We start from the raw sequence: 27375 nt of genomic DNA on the forward strand, positions 1-27375 counted from the left end.
TCATGAATCTAGTGATTATAGAATGAATAAATATATGAATATACCCATACCCACAATTTCTCTGGCTTAGGCTTATAAAATGAATAAATATGTGAATATACCCATATCAATCTCTAACGTTTCTTAAAAATGTGAATTTTTTTTTATTTTCAGGAGAAGTATTACAAATGGAAGATGATCTGGTGATCTCATTTCAGTTAATGCTATGTGTGCTTGACTATTTTATCAAACTCTCACCTCCTGCACTGCTCAAAGAACCATATAGTAAGTTTCTTAAGTAATTTAAGCTCCTCCTTTGTCTTTATCAGTTATTTATTGGATGTCTGGTAGCTCTAGTATGGTTCTAAATTGAGAGGGTGATAAAAAATAAATCAGAAATAGGCTCTGTTCTTGTGTTAGTCAACTTTCTATTACTGTAACAAATATCCAAGATAATCAACTTAAGAGCAAAGAAAGGTTTACTTTAGCTCACAGTTTTGGAAGTTCTAGTCCATGAACAACTGGCCCTGTTGCTTTGGGCTTGTGGTGAGGTTGCACATCATGGCAGAAACTCATGATGGAGCAAAATTGTTCACTTTATGATGAGAGAGTGAAAGAGAGTTAAGGGGCTGAGAGTCTACTTTTCTCTTTTAAAGTGTGCCCCATACCTCTGACTATTCCCTACCTATTGAGTCCTGTTGAGTTTTCCACAATCTAGTTTTTGCTGATCATTAAGTTAACAAAATTTTCATCATCTCCCAATAACACCAAGCTGGTGCCAGGTCTTTGACAACCTAGGTCTTTGGAGGACATTCCATATCCAAACTATAAGCAGCCCTCAGATAGCATAAATTATAAGAGGAAAGGTAAGAGATGTTAAGCACCCAATCAGAGAATCTGGTAGAAATAATCTGAGTAAAAATAAAGGAAATGCTTTGTTCAGGAGATAATAAAAGTTTTCTTCTGAAAAGCCCCAAAAATAAAGAAGAGGTGATATTTGAAATGAGTGTTAAAGAATAAGTAGTTAAGATTAGGTTGAAGAGGTTAGAGAAGGGTATTCTCAGTAAAGAAGAGAAGAGGCTCTTACCTGTAGGATTTCAGAATCTTTTATTATACTGTAGAAAAATGTAAACTTAACAAGGTATGGTCTGATTCCTTGCTCCTGAAATGATGAAAGTGTTAATCCTAAAAGTAATAGATGACAGATCAAAACGTTGAAGTCTCAAAGTGGCTGAAAGACTGAGCTGTAATTAATCTTTATGAACAAAACTTCATGGAAAAATGAAGTGTGAAGTAGAATTTTCAATGTTTTGAACATGATTTGGCAGAGAAGACAGGAAACTTCACTTAGCAGAATTGAAATGCAAATCAAAAGGAGAAAAGCTCAAAAATTATATATAGAAAATAATAAATATGCTTCAAATTTCCCCCAACTTTTTAAACTTTCCTTTAGCTGCCTTCACTTATTTTTCAGTGTTATAACTTTAAAGTTGATGTCATGTGTTACTTTAGGTTTACATCTTTGTTTTTTGGGATAATTCAAAACTACATTTAATTCTTTTAAGTGCTGTGTTAAATAGAATCAAGGATAAGTTATTGAATTGACTGAGTATGGTATAATTTTAATTTGCTTTGTTATGGAGAATTTCAAATGAATACAAAAGTAGACAGTAGTTTAAGTCTTCATATACTTTTCACTTAATAGCTTCAACAGTTGCTGTGACCAATCTATTGTCTCTTCCCCTGCCCAGTTCCCCCAGCTTTGTTTTGAAGCATATCTTTGAATACCTTATTATTTCAGTGTGAATCTTTTAAAAGGTAAGTGGTTTTTAAAATGCATAATGACAGTACTATTATCACATCTAATAATGATTTTTTTTAATATCACCAAGTATCTGGTAAATATACCTTTTTTATCTCATAACTGTAATTTAAACTTTTTAAACTTTTTTTTTTTTTTAGTTGTAGATGGACACAATACCTTTATTTTGTTTATTTTTATGTGGTGCTGGGGATCGAACTCAGTGCCTCATGCATGCTAGGCAAGCGCTCTGCCCACTGAGCCACAACTCCAGCCCCTAGTATAAACTTTTTTGTAGGTTGACTGAATCAGAGTTTAAATAAGATCTACACTTTGTGATCATTTGTTACTCTTTTCAGAATTTCTTCTTCCAGGCTTTTTTAGTGGTAGAGAACATGAAGGACTGATTTCAGTCCACTGCAACAAAAGAAAAACAAATGAAAAGAAATAAAGTTGTTCCTTCTCTATGTTTCTCTTCTTATTTTTTCCTCATAATTTATTTATTCAACCAGAGTGATAGAATGTGTGCTTAGCAGTCACAAAGCCTTGCATTCAGTCCCCAGAACTGATATAAATAAACAAATAAGCAAATAAATAATCAATCAATCATGCTGGAATCTTGCTGAGTTTCCCAGTTGAGTTTTAGTCTAGTTTTTGCTGATAATATCCTATGGTATATGTTCTTCTGTCTTCTCAGTTTCTTGTAAGTTGATGTCTAGAAGCAATAAGTACTTTTTATACTTAATCTTCTAAAATCTTTTTAGAAGCTGAACCTATGTTCGTTTTGAATCAGTAGTATGCACAATAATCCAGGGAGTTTTTTTAAAAAATCACAGTTTATTATCAGGAAATTATATTTATAAAATCTGTTTTTAAAATATCATAATGTACTAAAGCTTTAAAAATTTTTTTTGTATTAGAAATTGAATCTGTAAATATTTGCTCATTATTTTTAGGGCTCTAAGATAGAAAACATTTTTTCCTTTTGCATACTGGGTAGGATACACTTAGAATTAGTTTAGAAATTGGTTGTTTCTCTGGTCTTCTCTGTTTATGGGACCACAGATGTTTTCTAGTTCTTTTTGTGCTATTCGGGGCAAAAACTCCTGTCAGTATTATAACTTGAAATAGGTATCTAATAAATAAGATGAAATTGTTATTCTTAGGGCTGGGATTGTGGCTCATCGGTAGAGCGCTCGCTTAGCACGGGCAGGACCCGGATTCGATTATCAGCATCACATAAAAATCTAAAAGGCATTGTGTTGTGTCAATCTACAAAAAAAAAAAAAAATTTTTCTCTCTCTCTTTCCTTTAAAAAAAAAAGAAATTGTTATTCTTATAATGAAGGCTAATAAGTAAAAATAGAATGTTAACAAGATTATTTCTGACTTTCCTAGTTATAATTAGAATACTTCATAATTTTATTCAATGGAATGTGTAATTGTTCTTATCTAATTTATCGTTTTTACAGAAACAGCAATAATACCCATTAATGGTTCACCTCGAACACCTAGACGAGGTCAGAACAGGAGTGCACGGATAGCAAAACAACTAGAAAACGATACAAGAATTATTGAAGTTCTCTGTAAAGAACATGAATGTAATATAGATGAGGTAATTTCACTATATGCTTTCTTTAAACAGTTAAAGTAGATTTAGATAAAGTTCTTTCTAATAGCATATACTTCTTTTGTGGTGAGTATGCTTCTTTTGACTAGTGTCAACTCTTTTCCAGTAGCAACATATTTTAGAAAAAAATTATTTTTCATATTCAGTTACTTTGCTTTTAAAGAGATTGGCTCCTCTACTCTATAATCACAGAAATGTATATCATAAAGATAATAGCTTTCAAATGTATTTCTTCTTTGATTCCACTGATATTATCAGTACCCCTAATATTTTAAAATGCCCTGCCAAGAAGACCTTGATGTTTTGGTTTAATGATAAATGATACTAACATTAAATTTCTCCTTAGCCTTATGTAACTAGTCACTTTCTAAACAAAGCTGACTGTTAATGGTTAGTATAGAATACATATTCATCCAGGAATGACTTCCAGAGACTGATAGGTAGCTCATTATTAATAGACTCTACATTAGAGTTTGAGGCATCTGGTACCAGGGCTACTTTTACTCTACCAGCTTGTTTTTCTCTGTTATATTGTCCACAATTCAACACTATTAGATAGTAGTATGAAATGTTGCATTTTAAAGATTTCTCTGGCAATGCTGGGAAGGAATGGTATTATGCTCCCAAAAATCTAGTTTAAGAAAGATTAGAATGATTTGTCAATATATCTGAGTTTTAGCATTGTAGTTCTTATTAACGTCAACAAATAGATATGTGTGTATAGACATATCAACTTTGTAAAAAAATATATGTATATATACTTTTCTAGAATCACAATTTATCTTTGCAAATAAACTAACGAGTATAGTTTGAAATATTTCTTTTAACTCTATTTTTGTTTCTTATTTACAAGATAATGAATGGTAGTAAATATAGTTTTCTCATTTCACATTGTTAATTCTCTGGATTTCATAACTACTTGTAAAATTTCACTTTTCTGTTTTTTTTTTTTTTTTTTTTTTTTTTTTTTGTGGTACTGGGGATTGAACTCAGGAACACTTGATCACCAAACCACATCCCCAACCCTTTTTGAATTTTATTTAGAGACAGGGTCTCACTGAGTTGCTTAGTGCCTCGCTTTTGCTGAAGCTGGCTTTGAGCTTGTGATCCTCCTGTCTCAGCCTTCTAAGATGCTGGAATTACAGGTGTGCGCCACTGCATCCAGCTAAAATTTCATTTTTAAGATTAAATCATTTTTTTAACTTATCAATGTAAAGTACTTTTTCCTAGAATTTAAAATGTTTATAGTTATGATGAAAATATAGTTAACTAAAAGCTTTGGGGGGTTTTAATTAATTGATACTGGATTATCTAAAAGTGATTATTTAAATATAGCATTTATGGCTATAACTATTGGTCATTCATACTAATTGGATAAATATTATATTGTAAATTTTCTAGATAAGTGGACTTTTTTTAGAAAACAAAGATAATAAATATTTCAGAGACTTAATTCTTAAATCTTATTTGTGAAGTATAAGGTAGGAATTGATATTAACTTATTGTTTCCTTAGTAAATGTAGATTCCAAGTTTGGAAAAGGAAGTTAAATAAAGGAAAGCAAGTCATTTAAAATTACATAACATATTACAGGTTTAGAATATAGCTTCATGTTTTCTGAGTGCAGTTCTTTAAAATCCATGTTACCTGTGGGATGCTTTTCCATGAAAATGCATATTTCCAAAAAAACATTTTTATTTGGTTTTGAAATGAATTATTGTGTGTAAAATTAATTATTTTCTTAGATTTATACTTAAAAATTGCCTTGGTATTTTCTTAGCAGACATCAAATGACCCTAGTGTGAAATGATCCAAAATATACTTTGGGGAAAAATGAGAAACAGTATAAAGAAATGAAGAATGGTGCCTTTGATGATAGATTAGATTTTAATTCTGGCTCTGCCACTTTATAATTGTGCAGCTTTGGTCAAGTTGTTTAATTTGTTTGAGTGCCCTGTCTTTTTTGTTGTTTGTTAAATGTGAAATATTGAAATTCTTTTTAATGCCTTCTTTTCTAGTAGTTCCTATTACAATAACAATTTTCTACTTATCTCCATTTTAGGACCTAGAATCTGATTCATGTACATTAAAAAGTAAATAAATGAATTAATTATAAATAAATATCACTAGCTTGAATGTGTGTCATTGATTAAATGTGAGTAAATACTCTCATTCTAGTGTTAATAGTGACAAATTGAATTTCATTTGTTTTATATTTTAATGTCATATAATATCTTTTTCAGGTGAAAAATGTTTATTTCAAAAATTTTATACCCTTTATGAATTCTCTTGGAATTGTAGCTTCTAATGGACTTCCAGAGGTAATCTGAAAGAAAATTTAATAGAAAATTAGTATGTTTTGAGACTTTGGGGAGGGAAGATAGTTGTCTAAGTTTCTTAGGATCAATTAAGATAGTTTTTTGCCTAAAGAAAGAACTCTAAGTAGAATTGTGTAATCAAGTTTTGTGTGGTGATAGAAAAATACTTTTGAAGATCTATTTTAATATATAAGTAAGCACCATTTCATGTTTTGTACTAGAAATTTATTTATACTGAAATTATTATTTGAAAATCAGAGTCTAAATTTTTAAATTTCTAAATGCCATTAAATACCTAAATACAACTAAATATACACAGATTTAATTCTGATTTGTTTTGCTGGACATTCTAAAGCATAGGATCCAGAACTCAAGCAACATTATTGGCATTACTGTAATGTGGAACATCTGCTTTGAATATCTTTAAAAGCTGCTTGATTGAAAATAAATATGGTTGAAATGACTTTGATTGTATTGCAGAAATATTTTACCTTACTAGTGAACCATCCATTTGTGTTTCTTTTTACATTTTGTCATAAGTATCTTCTCACTGAGAATAGAACAACTGAGAACTTTGCAAGTTAAAGTGAACTGTGGTGATGAGAACTATGTGAGGAAAAGGCTGCCTGGTTTTTTGAACTCAGGGGCAATCAACCACTGAGCCACATTCCCAGCCCTATTTTGTGTTTTATTTAGAGACAGGGTCTCACTGAGTTGCTTAGTGCCTTGTTTTTGCTGAGGCTGGCTTTGAACTCATGATCCTCCTGCCTCAGCCTCCTGAGCCCCTGGGATTACTTACATATGCCACTGTGCCTGGCTGATAAATGATAAATAGGTACTCAGGGATAAAGCAGTGTTTTATTTTCTTTCCTCTTTCTACCTTTTTTTAATTGGTGCATTATAGCTAGTTTTTCATAATGATGGGAATTATTGTTACATATTTATACATACATATAATATTAACAATATAATTTGGCCTGTATAACTCCCAAGCACTTCCCCCCTCCCTCTGCACCTCCCACTCACTGGTCTCTTTCCCTTACTTATCTCCCTTTGATTTTTCTGAGATCCATCTCCTACCCCACCTTTCTTTTCTTCTTCCTCTTTAACTTCCACAAATTGGAGAAAACATTATGACCCTTGACCATCAGAGTTTGACTTATTTTGCCTAACATAATGGTCTCAAGTTCCATTCATTTTCCTGAAAATGACATAATTTCATTTTTATTTGTGACTGAACAAAATTCCATTGTATATATCACATACATAAAATGCCATTGTATATATCACATTTTTTATCCATTTATTCATTGATGGACATCAGTTGGTCTTGTGTGAGTTGTGCTGCTATGAACATGAGTATGTGTGTATTACTGTAGTATGATGACTTTAATTCTTTAGGGTAAATACCAAGAAGTGAAATAACTGGGTCATGCCTAGTCTTTTGAGGATCCTCCATGCTGATTTTCACAGTATGGAAATTCCACCAACAGTGTAATAAAAGTGGTCCTTTTTCTCTACATCCTCTCCAGTATTTATTATTGTTTGTATTCTTGATCACTACCACTCTGGTGTGAGATGAAATCTCAGTGTTGTTTTGATTTGCTTTTCCTTAATTGCTAATGATGTTGAACATTTTTTCATGTATTTGTTGGCTATCTATTTCTTTTTTTTTGAGAAATGTCTGTTTAATTGATTCACCCATTTATTTGTAGGTTATTTGGCTTGTTGGTGTAAGTTTTTTTGAGCTCTTTATATATTCTAGATTTATTCAATTATCAGAAGAGTACGTAACACAGATTTTTCTCCCACTCTGACAGTTCTTTCTTCACATTCCTAATTGTTGTCTTTTCTGTGGAGAAGCTTTTTAATTTGATGTCATCCCATTTATTAACACTGGCATTATTTCCTGAGTTTTAGGTGTCCTATTGAGAAAGTTCTTGCCTGTGCCTGTATGCTGGAATGTTGAACCTCTGTTTTCTTCTAGGAGTTACATAGTTCTGGTCTAATTCCTAGATCTTTGATCCATTTTGAGTTGATTTTTGTTCAGGGTGAAAGATAAGGATCTAGTTTTATTCTTCTACATATGGATAATTAGTTTTCGAAGCCCTATTTGTTAAAAGGCTTTCTTTTGGGGCTGGGGATATAGCTCAGTTGGTAGAGTGCTTGTATAGCATGCACAAGGCCCTGGGTTTAATCCCCTGAACCCCCACTGGTGGAAAAAAGGTTTTCTTTCTCCAGTGTATGTTCTTGGCAGCTTTGTCAAGGGTTCAGATGACTGTAGGTATGTGAGTTTGTCTCATTGTCTTCCGTTCTCTACTATTGGTCGAAGTGTCTGTTTTTACCCAATACTATGCAGTTTTTGTTACTCTAGTTCTATACTATAATTTGAAGTCAGTTATTGTGATGCTTCCAGCATTGCTTTTTTGGCTTAGAATTGCTTTGGCTATTGTGGGTTTCTTATTCTTCTAAATGAATTTTAGAACTGTTTTTTCTTAGTTCTGTGGTATTTGGGTGGGAATTGCATTGAATCTTTATATTGCTTTTGGTAGTATGGCCATTCTAAAAATATTAATTCTGCCTATTCAATGAACTTATGAAGTTTTTCTATCTTCTGAGGTCTTCTTCAATTTTGTCCTTAATATTCTATAGTTCTTATTGTTCTAAATATAGGATCATATCATCTGCAAACAGTGATAATTTGACTTCTTCCCTTCCTATTTTTAACCTTTTTACCCCTTGCTCCCCCTTGCCTAATTGCTCTGGATAGAATTTCTAGCACTGTATTAAATAGAAGTGGTAAGAGTGGACATTCTTGTTTTGCTCAAGATTTCAAAGTAAGTGCTTTCAGTTTTTCCCCATTTACTATGAGGTCAGCTTTGGGCTTTTTGTGTATAGCCTTTATGATGTTGACGTAGGTTCCTTATGTCCCTAGTTTCTTCAGTGTTTTTATCATGAATCGAATTGGTGCTGAATTTTGTAGAAGTCCTTCCCTGCGTCTATTCTGATGACTGATTTTTGTCCTTAATTCTATTTATGTGATGAAATACATTTATTGATTTGCTTAAGTTAAAGTATTCTTGCATCTCAGATAAAACCAACTTGGTTGTGATGAACAATCTTATTAATATGTTATTGAATGCAATTTGCTAATATTTTAGTAAGGATTTGCATCTAAGTTTATTGGGGACATTGGTCGGAGTTTTCTTTCCAAATGTGTTCTTTTCTGGTTTGGTATGAGTATGATCCTGCTTTATAGAATGAATTTGAAAGTGTTTATCCCTTTCTATTTCATGGAATAATTTGAGAAATATTGGCATTAGTTCTTCCTTAAAGGTCTGGTAGAAGTTATTTGGTCCTGGGCTTTTCTTTGTTGGAAGGCTTTTTGTTACTGCTTCTATTTCATTGCTGGTTATTGATCTGTTTAGATTTTCTGTGTCCTCTTGATTAAATTTTGGCAGAATGTATGTGTCTAGAAATGTTTCCATTTCTTCTAGGTTTTCCAATTTATTCGAGTATTAATTTTCAAAATTTTCTGTAATGACCTGCTGAATTTGCATGATATCTGTGGTGATTTCTGCTTTTTCACCCCTAATTTCATTAATTTGGGTCTTCTTTCTTATTCTTTTGGTTTGGTTAAGGTTTATCAGCCTTGTTTATCTTTTCAAAGGACCAATTCTTTGTTTTATTGACCCTTCATACTGTTTTTTTTCCCTCAAGTTCATTGATTTAAGCTCAAGTCTTATTTATTTCTTTCCTTTAACTAGTTTTAGAATTGGTTTGTTCTTCTTTTCCCAAGGGCCTTGTGATTCATCATTAATTGGGGATCTGTCTGATATTCTTTTGTATGCACTCATAGCTATGAACTTTCCTTTTAGAATCACCTTCATGGTGTCCCAGAGATTCAGGTGTGTTGTATCGCTATTTTCATTTAAGTCTAAGAATTTTTTAACTTCTCCCCTTCCTATTTTTAACCTTCTATAAACCATTCATCATTCAAAAGTGTATTGCTCAATCTCCATGTTTTTATGTAATTTCTGTTGTTTTCTTTATGTTAATTTCTAATTTCATTTCATTATGATCTGATAAGATATAAAGAATTACATTAATTTGCTTAAAGTTATAAAACAGTGCTTTAGAAGTATGTAGTATTTGTCAGTAATACTAAAAGGCATGGAATTAGATATCTGGACTGCTGATTCTGTGACCTGAACTGGAAGCTAGTTCTTGAGTTTATTATTGATTTATGAAGTATTTGTTGAGTGCTTAGTATGTGCCAAGCATTTTGCTAGAGATACTGTTGATACAGAAATTTTAACTCAGTCACTATCCTTAAGGTGCTATTAGGAGAAGCAAAGAGAGAGATCATTACAGTAGTCTTTATAAGAGTGTGTTTGAAGTATGCTCAAGATCCTGTGATATCTTAGAGGAGAATTACCTAATCCAAACTGGGGCAGATAAGTTTTTTGGGAAATTATTTGGAGGGTAGTGTGATTTCCAAGCTAAGAAAACCTTATGAGAGATGGCATTTCCAGGGGCTGGACTTTGTAGAGTCAGAGGCACAGTTATTTGTGAAAGTATTGCCTGTTCAATAAACTCCAAGTAATTCTTTAAAGTTTTGATAGAGGACAGAAGAATAATGAGATAGATAGTTTTGGAGAGTAAAGAAGGAACCAGGTATATTAATGAATATTTTTACCACATTAGGTACCAAAAAATATGCTATTCGTAACTCTGAGGAGTCTTAGCCACTTATACTCCTTCTATCTTTGAAAGGATTTTAGTTTCAATAGAAATCTTAAGAGAAAGTTGACATTTTTCTCAATATTTTGCATACAACTGCCAGTCAGTACATGATTAATAATTAATGCCTCACTATGATTTGGCAGGAACCAGTTAATCGAGCATGAAAGACTGTTCTGCCAAATACGCTTATATAGACAAAAATAAAGTTTAAATTCAACTGGGTTTCTTCTTACCCTTCCTTTTAGAATGCAATTTTAGTTCTCTCAGGTTGGAAACACTTTGTCTTTAAAGGTCAAAGCAGGGGCTGGGGGTCGTGTTTTCAGTGGTAGAGCCCATGTTTAGCATGTACAAAGCCCTGAGGTTACCCTTCAATATAGGGAAAAAAAAGTCACAACAGAGAGCATGCCAATAGTTGTCTATTGGGCATTGATTTTTAAATTATGATTATGAAATTATCGATCAGAGCTGATAAACAACTTATAGATTATAGCCATTTAAAAATATCTGACATTGAGAATTATTTGTACAAACATGTTAGTTGGTTTATTAATTGAGCTTATTATATTGTACAAGTATATTAACTGGGTTTATTAATTAAGCCCAAGATATTTAACTATAAGGATGTAGAGTGGACCAGAGGGTTTAGAAAAGATGGGTTGGACATATAATCAAGAGGATTTGCTATATGTTTAAAAAAATAAAGTTTTATATTGATAAATATAGTAGAAAGTTAAAAGTTAAGGATATATGGGATATTTGAAGGCTTTTAGCAATTAACTGATTATAGTAAAGTTAAAAATTCCTAATCTGAAATCTGAGATTCTCTTAAGATCTGAAACTTTTTGAGTGTTGATATTACCACAAGTGGAAAATTCTGTACCATTAAATTTTGTTTCATGCACAAATTTAAAATATTATATAGTTACTTTCAGGTTATGCATTTAATGTGTATATTAAAATACATGAATTTGATGTTTAGAGTTGGATTTCATGCCCAAGATAGCTGATTTTATATGTGCAAACATTCCAAAATTCAAAAACCCTTGAAATACAAAAGACTTTTAGTTCCAAACATATTGTGTAAGAAATATTCAACCTATTTTTTATCTTAAGTTCTGTTTTGTGGCATTGGTGATTCTTTGTCTACATAAAATTCTAATAAATGGGATAAATATAAAAAAATTAAGTTGAAAAAAATTTGCAGTTTTCTAGACTTCACTTTTAGTTAGGTCTTAATTATATTGCGTGTGAACTTAATGTATACTGTAAAATATATATTGCATAAACATTCTTTAATGAAATTTGCTTCTGTGTGTTAAAAGATAATAACAAAAAGAATAATTATGTATTTTTTTCTTTTGAGGTTGAAAGTCTTTCTAAGCGATATGAGGAAATTTACCTTAAAAACAAAGATCTGGATGCAAGATTATTTTTGGATCATGATAAAACTCTTCAGACTGATCCTATAGACAGGTATTTCACATGGAATATTTTTATTTGTTATGCTTTTGATATAGATTGATATTGATATAGGTAAATAAGATAGGTTTTTATTAACTTACTTACCTGTAAATAAACATCATTTTATAATAAGTTAATTTAAATGCCTTTAAAGAAAAAAGTAACAGTATCTATTCTAAGCATATAATTTTTTAACAATGTAGAGATTTAATATGAATTATATTCTATAACAATATATATCTTTTTTTCAGATAGTTGAATATACATGTACACCAAAAGAAAATGGTTAAACTAATTAGTTTACTCAAGTGGTGGTCTCTGTTTTTTTATCTTTTTTTTTAATCTCTTATTGCCCACTTCATTCATTTAAAAAGTTAATGCCAAGTTTATTTTCTTGAATTATTGGGAAGGATCCTAATATATAAATGGACAAGATTTATTATAATATTACATGTAATTTGGAAATTAAGTAGAGTAAAATGTTTTAAATTTAAGTAGACAAAATTTTTAGAAGGCACAGTGTGATACAAAACTTGAGCTTTGATATTTTAAAATACTTCAACTGCTTGGTTATTAATGTCACCAGCAAGAAAACGGCTAACTTTCACTTTTGAGAATCTGCTTAAAAGTGGGTACATCTCTTTGTCATAAACCTAGTAGAAAGAGACCCACACTTGAGTTTATACCCAAAGGACTTAAAAACAGCATACTATAGTAATGCAGCCACATCAATGTTTATAGCAGCACAATTCACAATAACTAAATTGTGGGACCAACCTAGATGCCCTTTAGTAGATGAATGGATAAAGAAAATGTGGTGTGTGTGTGTATATATATATATATATATATATATATATATATATATGATAGAATTTTACTCAGCATTAAAAGAGAATAAAATCATGGCATTTTCAGGTAGATGGATGGAGTTGGAGAATAATATGCTAAGTGAAAAAAGCCAATCCCAAAAAAACTAAATGTGTAATGTTTTCTCTGATATGAGGATGCTGATTCATAATGGGGATGGGAGGGGAGCATAGGAAGAATGGAGGGACTTTAGATAGGGCAAAGAGGCTGGGAAGGGAGGAAACAGGGTTGGGGGTAGGAAAGATTGTGAAATGAGATGGACATCATTACCCCAAGTACATGTATGATGACATGAATGGTGTGACTCTACTTTGTATACAACCAGAGACATGAAAAATTGTGCTCTCTGTGTGTACTATGAATTGAAATGCATTGTGCTGTCATATATATAGCAAATTAGAATAAATAAATAAATTTTTAAAAAGAGACTCATACTTTAAAATGGTGCTGAAGAAAATAATTTGAGCAGCAGTTGGGTTATCTATTTCCTATCACTTCTGTTAATGACTTAGCAATTTGTATGATTTTATGAAGCGACGGGAAGTATTTTATTTGACCCGTAAAACACAAATTACAAATTTATAATGTGAATGATTTTGGTTACCATTTAGTTTTGACACACAAAGAACACCACGAAAAAGTAACCCTGATGAAGAGGTGAATGTGATTCCTCCACATACTCCAGTTCGGTATGAGATTTTCCTTCTTCCAGTATTCATTATAATTGTTTATTCAGTGCTTTATAGTGCTTTAGGTTTGTTTAATTGTTTCTTTTTATATTTGTACATACATGTAGCAAATATGTATTGAGTGCTCTTAGGTTATTATCATTATAGTTCTGTCTATCCTTAAAGAACACAATATAAAAGGTGTATGTGTTCCATCTTAGTAAAGAAAAAAGAAAAGTTTCACTATTTGATCTGCATATAACCTTGAAGAAATAAAACCATTTTTTATGTCTGTTTCCTCACTCACTTCACATGTCTAAACCTGCTATCAAGAAATATTGACTCTGCTTCCAAAGTATTTCTTAAGTCCATCTGCTTTTCCCCATCTACTCTAACCACCCTTGTCCTAGACATCTTTATCTTGTGGTTTTTGCAATAGACTGCTAACTGATCTTGTTGTTTCTGCTCTTATCACTGATCCTCTTTCCCACCATCAAATCAAAACTTCATAGAACCCTAAGAACAATATTCTAGAAGTGTAAATAAGATCATGTCTGTTCACCCTCCTGTTAAAATCCTCTCATTGCTTGTATAATTATGTCAAAATAGATTATACTGTCATGTATAATTAAAAAGAACCAATAAAAACTTCTCTCATTGCTTCCTTTTGCAATTAGAATACAATACACATTCTTTAATAATGCCTACAAGACCTTAACTGACCTGTTTCTATTGCTTCTCCAGCCTCATCTTGTTTTGTTGCTCACCCTGCATTAGCCATGTGTTGGTTTTCTTTCATTTTCTTCAAGTTCTTTTGTACTGAAGACCTTTATTCTTAATATTCTCTTTTCTTGAAACTTCCTTTTTTTTGCAGGGGTAGAGTATAGATTTCCAACTGCTGTTCTTCATGTTCAGCATAAATGTTGCTTTTTTAAAGATGTATTTCTCTTTGAATTATTTTTCTTTAATAATACCTACAAGACCTGTTCTGTACCTTCATAGCCTGTATCACAACTTGTAATTATAAATTAATTTGTGTATTTGCTTGTTTTTCACCAATACCCACAATAGCCTTTAAATTTCATGCCATATGGACTGTGTCTTTTTTTGTTCATGATTTAATAATTAAGGCCTGGCATAATACTTGGTGTTAGTAGGCAATCATGTTTTGAATAACTGTATCAGTATATAAACAATTTTTAATATAAGTTTTGTTATAGACTTGTGGACAAGTTATTAAAATGATGCAGAAGAGATTTTATGAAGCAATGTCTGAACTGAATTTTGAAACATCTGTCTCACAGGACAGGCATTTTAGGGAGCTGAAAGAGCATGTACAAAGGCATGGTAGTGTGAATTAGCACAGTGTATCTGGGGAATTGTTAGCAGATATGTATTGATTGTGAAATGAGGGGATGAAACAGCAGGAGTGGAGAAGTGGGTACTAGACATGAAGGGCCTTGTATGCCATATTCAAGTACAGACTTCAGTTTGTCCATGATGTCACTTGTGCTATAAGTGGGTGATAAGCAGGGGTAAGAATGAAGTCAGACTTGATTTTTACAAGCTTACATGTTAGTAGTTTATGAGAGAATGGACTGAAGAAGACAGAACCAAGTGAGAAATAAACCTGTCTCAGAACTTCTTAACCCAGAGTGCAAATTAAAATAACCTGAGGAATTTTTTTTGGAGTACACTTGCCTAGGTCTTACTACTTCAGATGGTGAGTAAAAATCTCTAGACTGACCCATTGCAGTAGTTGAGCTGAGAGATGTGGAAGATCTGAAGAGAGTAGTGGTGGGAATGAAGGAGCAGGAATAATTTTGATGAATTCATACTGAGAATATTATTGAGGCATTTACGAAGACACTTTCTAATAAGCAGTAGGATATAAGGCTCTTACAGGTTTGGGAATTGTCAGACAAAGTTAAAGCCATAAAAAATAGATGTGATTGGGGTTTGGGGTTGTAGCTCAGCGGTAGCGTCCTTGCCTACACGTGAGGCTCTGGGTTTGATCCCCAGTACCATATTAAAAAAAAAATAAATGAAAGTTTAAAAACAAAAGATGTGGTTACCTGAAGTGATGGTATATAGTGGCAAGAATAGGTAGCAGGGGCTGAAACCTAAAGAATGCATTTTAAGGGCTGGATAGATTTTAGAGAATGAGAGAGTAGGTGGTTTGGGAGACTAGAGGGAGACATCAAGAAAGTCAAGGGAAGGCTCTGGTTTCAGGAAAGCACAAGGGCTTGAGGTGAAATGCTTCAAGGAAGTCAGTTGTTGGAACAGATTTTTGGGTTTAGCAATTGGTCGTTTGTTGTTTTAGTCATTGTTGCTTAATTAGATTAATGAACATTGAAGCCACATGGCAATATTTGAAAGGTAAAGTATAGGTACCAGTTTAGGGAGGTTTGGCTAAGAATACTGCACATATTTTACTAAATAATATTTGAGAAGCTTTTAAGCCCTAAACATTGTACAGTTCTGTGAATGATTAAACAATGTATTAAATGTATTTTATTTGAGAGTAGGTACATTTCATTTGTACTTCAAAATTGCAATATTAGTCTTTACTATATACCATATACGCATATGTGCATGTGCATATGCATGGTAGAGAAGTAAAGACTCTTTAAGAGACTGATCTAATTTTATGCTTTAACTGTAGTGACTTAAAATTACTCAGGACCTTAAATGTGTTTCGTTGAAGTTCTCTGTAAAGAAGAATCATTTGATTCTTTACTCGAGTTACTAAATGTCTTACTGTCTTTGAGAGTTTAATGTTTAATTGTATAAGCAAAACATTGCCTCATGATGTCTATTATCAAGAGACTCAAAGTCTGTTCTAATTGTGCACTATAAAAACCAAAATAGCATTTACGACAAATATTCACATAAATATGCATTTTATTTGCATCTTTTGTAGTTAATGAATATATAAAAATTTTAAGGTAATAGTATTTTCAAAACTGCTCCACCAATACTTCATTAAAAATAAACACTTAACCTTACTCACTGTTATATATCTAGGCTTACCAAAAATTAGAATGTTAACACACAATCAGGTCTTATCTTTAGATGATGTTTAAAGTGGTTATAAAGAATATTGCTGCATGTTTTGTAAAATCTTCACAGTTGATTTTGAAGATATTGTCTATTGTGTATTTCAGAGTCTCTCTGTAAAGGTTTATATATAAATGTTTTTTATATGCAAAAAACTTAAATTGTAATAATGTTTTCTTGAAAGATTACTATTTTGATGTCAATTTTTCTCCATATGATATAAAAATTTATGATGCCATATATTTTTCCAAAATATAATATCATTAATTTGACCAATTAATATTTTATTGATGCTTAGTTTTATTGGTAAGTGTATCAGTCCTATAAACATACTTATTATGAATACTTGTTAAAGATGTAAGCAGAACATAATTTCTTATGAATCACAGTACACTAAGGGTTTTTTTCCCCCATAAGTCTTATTTCAGAGAACTTTGTAAAGATAAATGGGATAGATAGGATATCAAAAGAACTTGAGATAGGTGCATTTCATTTGTTCTTTTTCTTCTTTGCTTAATGCTTCTTCCTTTTTTCTCCCCTCTAGGACCGTTATGAATACTATCCAACAATTAATGATGATTTTAAATTCAGCAAGTGATCAGCCATCAGAAAATTTGATTTCCTATTTCAATGTAAGCCATCTATGAAACATATTTTGTGATATCTTGGTAAAGAAATATGAAATTAGAAGTTAACATATATTTACCCATTATCTTATTTTTTGCTTTTAAAATTTTACTAATTAGATATTAATAGTGTTATTTTATTTAGGCAGTGTTATGTTTTGATTTTCTTAGGTTTATCATTTGCCTTATCATCATTCCTTCTTGCAACTTAGACCTAACTTCTGAGATAATTTTCTTCCTTCTTCAGACATATTTTTAAATAATTCCTTTAGCAAGTTTAGTTTGGGGTAAAAGTACAGTTTTTGTTTTGTTTTGTTTTTTGTCTAAAAATGTGTTTACTCTTATTTTTTTTAAGATGGATCTTCGATTCTAGGTTGACATGTACTTTCTCTCAGAAGTTTAAAATAACTACTTTACTATTTTGATATTGTTACTTTACTATTTCTTGGCTCCCAAGGTGAATAGTTAAGAAGTCTTCTGTAGACCTACTGTTGTTCCTTTATAGTTAATCTGTCTTTTCTCTCTGCCTGCATAAATCTTAAATCTTTTCTTTGAACACAGTGTTAGGTAGGACTTAACATTCACCACAGCCCTGCAATTTTTTTTTAATCCCACTTTCAACCCATTTTCATTTGAAATTCTTGCCTGGCTCTGTGTGCATTGCACTTTTCAATTCCTGATTGACTCTGAGTTTGATATATGAAAGCCCCTGCTGATCCCTCCCTGAAAAAAAAAAAAAAAAAAGAGAGAGAAGAAGAAAGAATGAAAACTAGCATCAGTATTGCCGGCTTGCTTCATCACTCCTTATATAAACTCAAATCATAAGGGTTGGGACCCACCAAAGTGCTCATCTGTGGAAATTGTACAAGGCCAGGATTCTTATTAAAAATTTGGGTTATTCTGGTCATTACTTTCTATAATTGTTAACAGTGACTTTGTCATGCTGTATTGTCCTGTCTTGCTATGTCCTGTCCAGGAATTACTAAAGTAATTTCTTTTATTCATAATTGTGTTGGTGTAGAACTGATTTTGTTTGTCTAACTTATATAAAGTTACTTTTGTTTATGAGTTATCTGTAGCATGAGAATTATTTGCCCAAACATATCAACCTAGTTACCTAGAACTTTTAGCAAGTAATAATGATAGAAGTTAAAAGACTGATAATCTCTTCTCAGTGCCATTTTAAAATGCTTCTTCCAACTTTTGGAGCATGTTGGAGCTCTTTTTTTTTTTTTTTTTTTTTTAATTAATTCCGTTGGGCAGAAAGTTCTGCCTCAAGAGACATTCTCTAGAGCTCATTTTAAAGCTTAACTTTTAATGAAACTTTATAACTTCTTTTAATGAAACTTTATAACTTCTTAATTGTATATCAATGACATCTTGCCTCAGAGTGAGGCAGAGTGTCTTGAAGGTCATTACGTTTTTCCTTGATTTTACTTCTTTATTATAAACTCAGGCTTTTTCATTTTTAAAATTAATGGTATCTTCTCTGAGTGTAAAGTCTTAGACTCTGGGCATATTTTAATTGACATTTGGCAGCAATGATTTTATGACAGGAAAGACCTCTTTATTATATATTTCAAAATGTCCAAAGGCTTGAGCTTGGTAGTATTTATTTTTTCATCCATCCATTTATTCATTCATTTTTGCATACTGGGAACTGAACCTAGGGGTGCTTTACAATTGAACTATATTCAAGTCTTTTTTACTTTGTATTTTGAGACAGGATCTTGCTGAGTTGCCAAGGTTGACCTTGAACTTGTTATTCTCCTGCTTTAACCTCTCAAATAACTGGAATTTTAGGACTATGCTTCTGTATCTAATGAATATATTTTTATACCTTGTGATATATTTTTACTGTAGCATAATATGAATTATAGAATAGAACATCATACTGCTTCTTTTAATGTATCATCTTCTGATGTGTGTTAATTATTAAAGTTGATAGGGCCTCATACTCCAAATGATACATGTATTGGAACTTATTTTTATTGTTCTAGTTTTTAGTATATATGCTGCTTAAGTGAGCACTGGAACTTCTTTTGTAACTATTTTCCCATACTAGTTTCTGAAAATGTTATTAAATAATATGGCTAGTTTTTAACTCTTCTAAAGCATAATTTTAAATTAAGAAATTATATTGAGCTTAAATCTTAGTTTTATATCTTCCACTGGCTTTTTTTGTGAAGGGGGTGACATACATTCAAATGCAACTGTTAATTGAACATATTTTATGAAAACATGTGATGAATAGAAAGGCTAACAAATCTGAGGTCCCCTAAACCTAGCAGCAGAAATTGTAGGTAATAGAGTTTTTTAATTCTTCTGGAAAATTTCTTAGACACTAACATCCAATGAAATTCTGCTTCGATTCTGTGGTTGTGTTTACCTAATTATTATAGAAGTGTTTCCATATTTTTATAAGCACTCAAAAAGTCAGTCATTATATATGGAACAGAAAATTTTAATTCTGATTAAATGCTATTGTCAATATTGATTTCTGTTTATATTTCTTAAAGAACTGCACGGTGAATCCAAAAGAAAATATTCTGAAAAGAGTGAAAGATATTGGACACATCTTTAAAGAGAAATTTGCTAAAGCTGTGGGACAGGGATGTGTTGAAATTGGATCACAGGTAAGTTGAGTTCATTTTCATCAATGCCTGCCTATAGCAATAATTTTAAAGGCAGCATCTGTTCAGATTGTACAGATACTAAACAAATAATAGTATTTGTCTAGTAGTATAATTGGCGGATTATATATCCCATCTGCCTATGTATGTTGCTATTTATGAGAAACCTTAAGAGAAATCATTACCCATCCCTTTACAAAAAGAAAAGTGTACATACCAATTGTGGAAAATTTAGAAAATATAAGTAAGCAAAAAAATTAAAATCTCATCTTAAATTTTTGATGTATATGCTGTGACTTCTACATGTGTCAATACTCATGTATACATACACTTATGTAAATGGGATTATACTATATATGCCAATTTTCAGTGATACTGAGTGATATTATTCAAATAATCTAAAACCAATATATTGGGTAAGAGTATGGATTATGGAATTATGGAATACTGGGTTTACATCTGGTTCCATTATTTGTGAGCTGAGTGATCTTGAACATGTCGTTTAACTTCTCTGAGATTCAGGTTCTATATTTATTCTGCTTTGTTGTGTGGCATTAATGAGGGCAATTTTGTAAAGATAAATTTGAAAATTATAATCCATTGTACACATTTATTTCAGTGTCATGAGATTATAGTTTATCCCATAATGCTTTAAACAACTATACTTAAAAGTTCTTTTTTGGTTGTATATGACATTTGAACTCTTAATTTGGAATGAAGAACTATGGTTTGTGCATGTATATATGTGCATGTAACTGAAAATATTTGGTTATTCTTTCAACTGAAAGGAAGTAGTTATTTGGTTACAACATTTTTCTGAGAAGTTTAGTTTTGTCTGACTTTGACTGTGGCAGGGTTACTGAGTTTTTCAGAGTTTTTTTTAATTAGGAACTATTCTCTAATTCTAAATAGCTGTTCTGAAAATAGATATTCTAGATTATAAGAAGCAGGTATGTAAGTGCTTAAAATATTGTACTGGACATATAATCTACCCTTTAGTATAAATAATGTAGACTGAAAAGAGAATCAGGTAATGGATCTAACCTCTTGATAGCTTATTGGGAATATGAAACATTACTTTATACTTAAGTCTTGAGTTTTAGGTAGTCTAGCTTTTGTGGTTTTTTTTTTTGTAACCATATTTCTTTTTTATTTTTTTTTTCATTTTTTGGGGGGTGGGGGGGTACCAGGAATTGAACTCAGGGTCATTCGACCACAGAGCCACATTCCCAGCCCTATTTTGTATTTTATTTAGAGACAGGGTCTCACTGAGTTGCTTAGCGCCTTGCTTTTGCTGAGGCCGGCTTTGAACTCATGATCCTCCTACCTCAGCCTCCTGAGCCACTGGGATTACAGGCGTACACCACTGCATATAGTTTGATAGCCATATTTCTAAAAAGGGTCAGAAGTATGTTGCAAGAAAAGATTGTTACAAAAAATTAGTGATTATTGTGATGTTCTAAAATAGCAAGTTCTTCTTTTTCTTTTTCTTTGTTGTAGCGATATAAACTTGGAGTGCGATTATACTACCGAGTAATGGAATCCATGCTTAAATCTGTAAGTTTAAAAAAATATAGTAGAAAAAAAAATTAACTTTGACACAAATATTAAGTTTCAGTTAAACTTTTAAAAACATTATCTGTTTTAGGAAGAAGAACGACTCTCCATTCAAAATTTTAGGTAATTTATTCTTTTAGTTTTAGTCAGCAGTTTCTTCTTTTTATAAAAGTAGATATTTAAAAATCATTCTCCTTTTTTCTTTTAGCAAACTTCTGAATGACAACATCTTTCATATGTCTTTATTGGCGTGTGCTCTTGAAGTTGTAATGGCTACCTATAGCAGTAAGTTAAGTTTTAGTAAATACATGTTTTAGTTGAATTTAAAGTTAAAAAAATACTCCAGGTGTGTTATATTTTTTGTTTTGTTTATTGTTTTTAGAGGGGGTACGTGGTAAAGAGAAGAAAAGCATATTGTAGATGAGTATATACTGAAGAATATAAGAATATAATTATAACTATTTAATTGTCATTTAAATAGTTGCTATTTAAATAGTTTATCTGAATTATTTCAGGCCATCTCGGGGGTGGATTTCCCTAACCTATTCTGAACAAATTGAAGAAGTACCTTTTGAAATCCTTTAAAAAATCTGTAAGATTGTAAAGTGCCAAAGCAGTTTTTAAAGAGTAGACAATAATAATTGAAAGAATTGTTATAACAATGCTTTGGTCACTAGACCACAGGTTAGAGCTGGGATCTACCAGAGCTTCAACGCTTTCTTAATTGGTGCCTGCTTTTAAGCAAATTATGAAAAATCAATAATTTATTGATAAACAAAACAAGGGCCAATAACAGTGTTTTTAAAATATAATTTAAATATATTGTTTTGTAGATAGTGTTGCAAGTGTTAAAAAAGTTATTCTTGCAGAAACAGAAGAGGAACATTTATTTAAGGATACAAGTACACAATTAAAAAAGGAGGAACTTGAATTAATAAATACATATGGAAAACTGTTAATCCTCATTAATAACCTTAAATGCACATTTTAAAGAAATTCCATTTTCAAACTAATGAATTAAATTAGCAAATCTTAAAGCTTCTTTTCTACTCTCCACCAAGGATTAATGAGAGAATTGAAATGTATATGCTTATGAATTGCTGATAAAATAACAAACCTGTCCCTGATAAGAGTTTAGAGTATTTAAACCTTTGAAAACTTGATGCAAGCTATGAGCCAGTTCTCAAGAAAAAACATACATGCACATACACTCAAAAATTTGGGAGCCTATAGACTCCAGAATAAAAAATTCTGCTCTAAATACAAATTATTTAATTCTTTGTTTGACAAGACCTTCCGAATAAAAATACTTAGTTCAGGTCTTAACATTTCATATCTATACATTTTTTCTTTCATTTTTAGGAAGTACATCTCAGAATCTTGATTCTGGAACAGATTTGTCCTTCCCATGGATTCTGAATGTACTTAATTTAAAAGCCTTTGATTTTTACAAAGTGATTGAAAGTTTTATCAAAGCAGAAGCCAACTTGACAAGAGAAATGATAAAACATTTAGAACGATGTGAACATCGAATCATGGAATCCCTTGCATGGCTCTCAGTAAGTAACTAGCTAAAATAATTAAAAATCTTTATATGTATACGGATAACAAAATTATCTATTAGTGAGACATATTTCTTAACATCTACTTTAAAAGTAAATATGCAATTTCATGAATAATGTTATTTTAGTGTATATAGATAGCTCAGGAATCAAGTGGAATATTAGAATGAAATTTTCTTTAAGCTCCCCAGAGCATCTAATATAGTGATTTATTTTGGAGTAATTTCTCTTAAAACATGGCACTTTAAAGTAAAAAAGAAGTCTTTAAAGTAGTTAGGTAATTTATTAAAATATGTGTTATGATTGACAACGTAAATGCTCTTAAATTTCAACAAAATTAAGAATTTGAGATTGTGCTATTTATATGATTTAAAAGAACATTTTTCCTGTTCAATCTAGTAGGAGTCATTTTGTCCCATTATTAAAGATAATACAAAAAAATCTACATCATAGTTCAATTATAGGTATTGTTTAAGGCATTATAGCAACACAAATCATATTCTCTAAGTCTTCTATTTATAACCTGCAAGGTTTTGATAAATATTTTGTTTTAATAAAAGTGACATTTTCTGTGTACTAATTTTAAAGTATTTATTTGCAGTTCTGTTATACTACTATGAAATCTGCATAGTTGGATTATACTTTGTGAATCATCAGATTTATAGACTAATAACTCATTTCTTTTGAAACTGTGCTAAGCATATACAAGTTGAGCTCCAACAACAAAAAGTTTATCAAGTTTTGTAGCATTTTCAGATTTTGGATTTTCAGATTAGGGGTGTTCAACCGGTAACGTCTATGCAAACATTCCAAAATCAAAAAAACTCCAAAATTTGAAACACTTCTCAAATGGAGCATTTGAGATTAGATTCCACCTGCATATATCTTTTTAACTTATATCAATTTATAGAAATAATAGAAAATTAAGACTTCTTACGTTACAATCCTAATATGTATGGTAACCTTAGTTTTAATTTTTTGATGTTCTGGATATTAAATGATTGAGAGTCTGTTTCCTAGTCTTTTCTTGTATTGTCACATAGCCATTGGATGGAGAGAGAAGTAAAGAAAATTCGTAGAAAAATACGACATTGCCATTACTGGATTTGGTAACTCCTTGTAGGACAGATTTCCATTTGATAAGAAAAGGAGTAGTTAAAACTTTTGGAATCTGGGACATTAAACTAAAATAGCAAAAATCAATGAATTTATTAAAAAAATAAGTACTTTTCAGAAACTCTGTCCCCTCCTTCAGAAATTGAGATCAGGTTATTACTTTATCATGTGAAAAAGGCTATTATTACTATTATTTTTTAAATTATTTTTTGGTATTAGAGATTGTTCCCAGGGACACTTTACCACTGAGCCCAGCCCTTTCTGTTTTTTATTTTGAGACAGGGTCTCACTAGGTTTCTTTGACTAGCCTTAAATTTGTGATTCTTCTGCCTCAGCCTCCTGAGTTGCTGGGATTACAGGCATGCACCACTGTACCTGACTCTTTATTTCTTTCAGATAATTAACTTTATTTCCGTCAGGACATAATTATACAACATTCTCTGTGAGTTTACAAAAATGAGGGCTCTGAAAACTTGCGTAGAAAAAGTAATAGAAGTTTACCTTTTCAAAAATTGTTGTTAAATTAAGACTTCTTACGTTACAATCCTAATATGTATGGTAACCTTAGTTTTAATTTTTTGATGCCTTTTTAGCTCAGTTACTGGAATTCAAAGATTCTGAATACATTACTTTAATTTTGAAAATTTTTGAAGAAAAAAATGAGATGCTCAAAGTTTGGAAAAGAGTATAATTTATTTATGATGGGATGATGTAGAAGCCATAAGCCTCTGAATTTCAATTCTAATTGTAATCTTTCTAGGAGATGAAACCAGAGGACTTTTAGTTATATATTGCTAATGTTTGGATTTTATATTACTTTTTAATTGTACAAATACTATAGTGGTAGTGGATAACTTTGTGTAATAAGTCATGCCTTACAAACAGGATATGTATGTATTCCTCTGGGAATAATTGGCATTATAGAGAAGGGACATGATAAGCTTTCACAGACTTTTTTTTAAAACTTGAAGTATTTTATATGTATAATATATATATATATGCATATATATATGCATATATATATTATATATATATTATAAAATATATAAAAAAAGCTGGGTGTAGTTGTGCACTTTTGTCATTCCAGTGGCTCAGGAGGCCAAGGCAGGAGGATTGTGAGTTCAAAGCCAGTAAGCAACTTAGTGAGACCCTGTCACAAAAGAAAAAATAAAAAGTTTGGGGATGTGGCTCAATGGTTAAGTGCCTACTGATTCAATCCCTGGTATAAAACAAAGAAACAAAATTGTATTATATACAAAAGTGACTATTTCAAGTGACGGATAAAATTTTCACAAATTAAACACACCATTCTAACAAACATTCAGAACAAGACTCAGCAAGTTTTCATAGTCTTTTCATCAATATCACAATAAAAATTCCTCATCAGTGCTGTAAATCCTTGAGAACATATTCATACAGTGTTGTTGACCTAGGGGAAACATCAAGTGAGGTGATACTTAATTTTCCCCCATAATAATTGTGTGTGTGTGTGTGTGTGTGTGTGTGTGTGTGTGTGTGTGTGTGTTGGGGATTAAACTCAGGGCAGCCCATGTGCTAGGTAAGTGTTCTAGCACTAAACTAAGCCCTTAGTCCCCGCCCCTAATAATTTAAGGAAGAACATGGTTGTATTTTTAATGATCCTGTGGGAAAACAGGTTCAGTATCTGTGCTTGACAGTCTTGAGAAATAAGGGATCAGGAAGGAAAGAGTACCCTTCTGTTTCTTTTCATCCCAGGAGTTAGCAGGCAATATGTAAGTGTATAATGCTGGGGCACACTATTGAAAAACCTAGTAAAATCCCATTCTCTGAAAATATAAAAAATTAAAGATGATATAGAATATTTTATACCCAAAGGTTAGATTAAATAAGTTCCAGATGTTTGGGCCTATTAAATCTGTTAAGAAGTTTATAATTCTAGGGGGTGATGAAATGAGATCTGAATTTCTTATTTTCAGAGTCTTCTAAACATACTCAATATGTTTTCAATAAACAAAGCTATATCAGGTACTTCTCTCAATGGTCTTTCTTTCCTGAATTACTGTGGACTGCTATTGATCTACCATATACTACCTTGAGACCATATCTGTCACAGCATCCAAAGAAGTCTTATAATTACAGATATTATCATGCTAATTTGCAGAGATCATGTTCATCAGGTGATGATGGAAAAACACCCTCCTGCCCGTTGTGGTGGCACACACCTATAATGGAGGGTTCAAAGCCATTCTCAGCAACAGTGAGACACTAAGCAACTCAGTGAGATCCTGTCTCTAAATAAAATACAAAATAGGGTGGGGATGTGGCTCAGGGATCAAGTGCCCCTGAGTTCAATCCCCAGTATGCCACCTGAAAAGAAAAGAAAAAGACCATATGACTCCCTACAAAAAGAGACTCAATATAATCTATATAGAGTACAAAAAGCAACATCTTGAAACCACTGGACGGGAAGAACAGACAGACTCTAGTTGAGAAGGGAAATGAGGGGAGCTATGAGCCTGTGGAGGAATGAAGCTTTTGGTCTGGGACTAAGTGCAGTATGTGTACAGAAGGACAGTGGAGAATGGGAAGAGGGCCTTCCAATGAAGGAAACTAGAAAATTGAAGCTGAAGAAACCCTGGCTATTGAAGAAAGTTGAAGAGTTTTGCAAGAGAAAGGGTGACCAAATTCTGTTCACCCACATCTCTGACTGAAACCTGACTCAAACTTAGAACAGCTTAATAAAGGACAGAAGGTCTGAACTGAAACTGGAGCTGCTGCCTAATAAATGGTTTGTACAGTTCAAGTTCAGCAAAGATAATTGCCTGTTGAAACAAGCAACAGCCAGGCACCTCTGCACACACCCGTAATCCCAGCAATTCAGGAGGCTGAGGCAGAAGGATCGTAAGTTCAAGGTCAGCCTCAGCAACAAACTAATGACAAAAAAAAAAAAAAATCTCACATGAGAAAAATTCAGAATCTTCACAGTATAACATGGTGCAAAGAATATAATTCTAAAATTATCTAGCATATTAAGAAGGTCAGAAGAACATAGTGTGTGCTTTTAGAATGAGAGCTTTACGCCAACTCTTTGATGCCTGAAAGACCTTTTGTGTGTGTTGGGGAGGATGGAGGGCAATACTGGGAATTGAACCCAGGGGTACTTACTGAGCCACATTCCCAACCCTTTATTTTTTCTTTTGAGACAACCTTTTACTAAGATGCATAGTGCCTTGCTAAGTTGCAGAGGCTGGCCTTGAACTTGTGATCCTCCTGTCTTAGCCTTCTGAGATGCTAGGATTACAGGACTGTGCCACTGTGTGAAGCTCAAAGACTCTTTGTTAGAAGTATTGTCTCCTTTTTTCTTAAGTCAGCTG

General features: G+C 31.9%; 1 protein-coding gene across 4 annotated transcripts in view; it reads left to right on the top strand.

The window, feature by feature from the left end:
* Nucleotides 1–27375, top strand: part of Rb1 (RB transcriptional corepressor 1) — a 150244-nt gene that overhangs the window by 44033 nt on the left and 78836 nt on the right. For 3 of the 4 annotated variants that reach the window (XM_078016005.1, XM_078016003.1, XM_078016006.1), the window contains 11 exons: nucleotides 154–264; nucleotides 3252–3394; nucleotides 5652–5729; nucleotides 11836–11945; nucleotides 13412–13489; nucleotides 17073–17160; nucleotides 19674–19790; nucleotides 21288–21344; nucleotides 21436–21467; nucleotides 21553–21629; nucleotides 22707–22903. In XM_078016005.1, coding sequence (XP_077872131.1) covers nucleotides 154–264; nucleotides 3252–3394; nucleotides 5652–5729; nucleotides 11836–11945; nucleotides 13412–13489; nucleotides 17073–17160; nucleotides 19674–19790; nucleotides 21288–21344; nucleotides 21436–21467; nucleotides 21553–21629; nucleotides 22707–22903 — 1088 coding nt within the window. The remainder of the gene's footprint in view (nucleotides 1–153; nucleotides 265–3251; nucleotides 3395–5651; nucleotides 5730–11835; nucleotides 11946–13411; nucleotides 13490–17072; nucleotides 17161–19673; nucleotides 19791–21287; nucleotides 21345–21435; nucleotides 21468–21552; nucleotides 21630–22706; nucleotides 22904–27375) is intronic. The other variant, XM_078016004.1, reaches the window with a different exon arrangement.

The sequence above is a fragment of the Ictidomys tridecemlineatus genome, chromosome 6, assembly GCF_052094955.1.
Source record: "Ictidomys tridecemlineatus isolate mIctTri1 chromosome 6, mIctTri1.hap1, whole genome shotgun sequence".
Lineage (NCBI taxonomy): Eukaryota > Metazoa > Chordata > Mammalia > Rodentia > Sciuridae > Ictidomys > Ictidomys tridecemlineatus.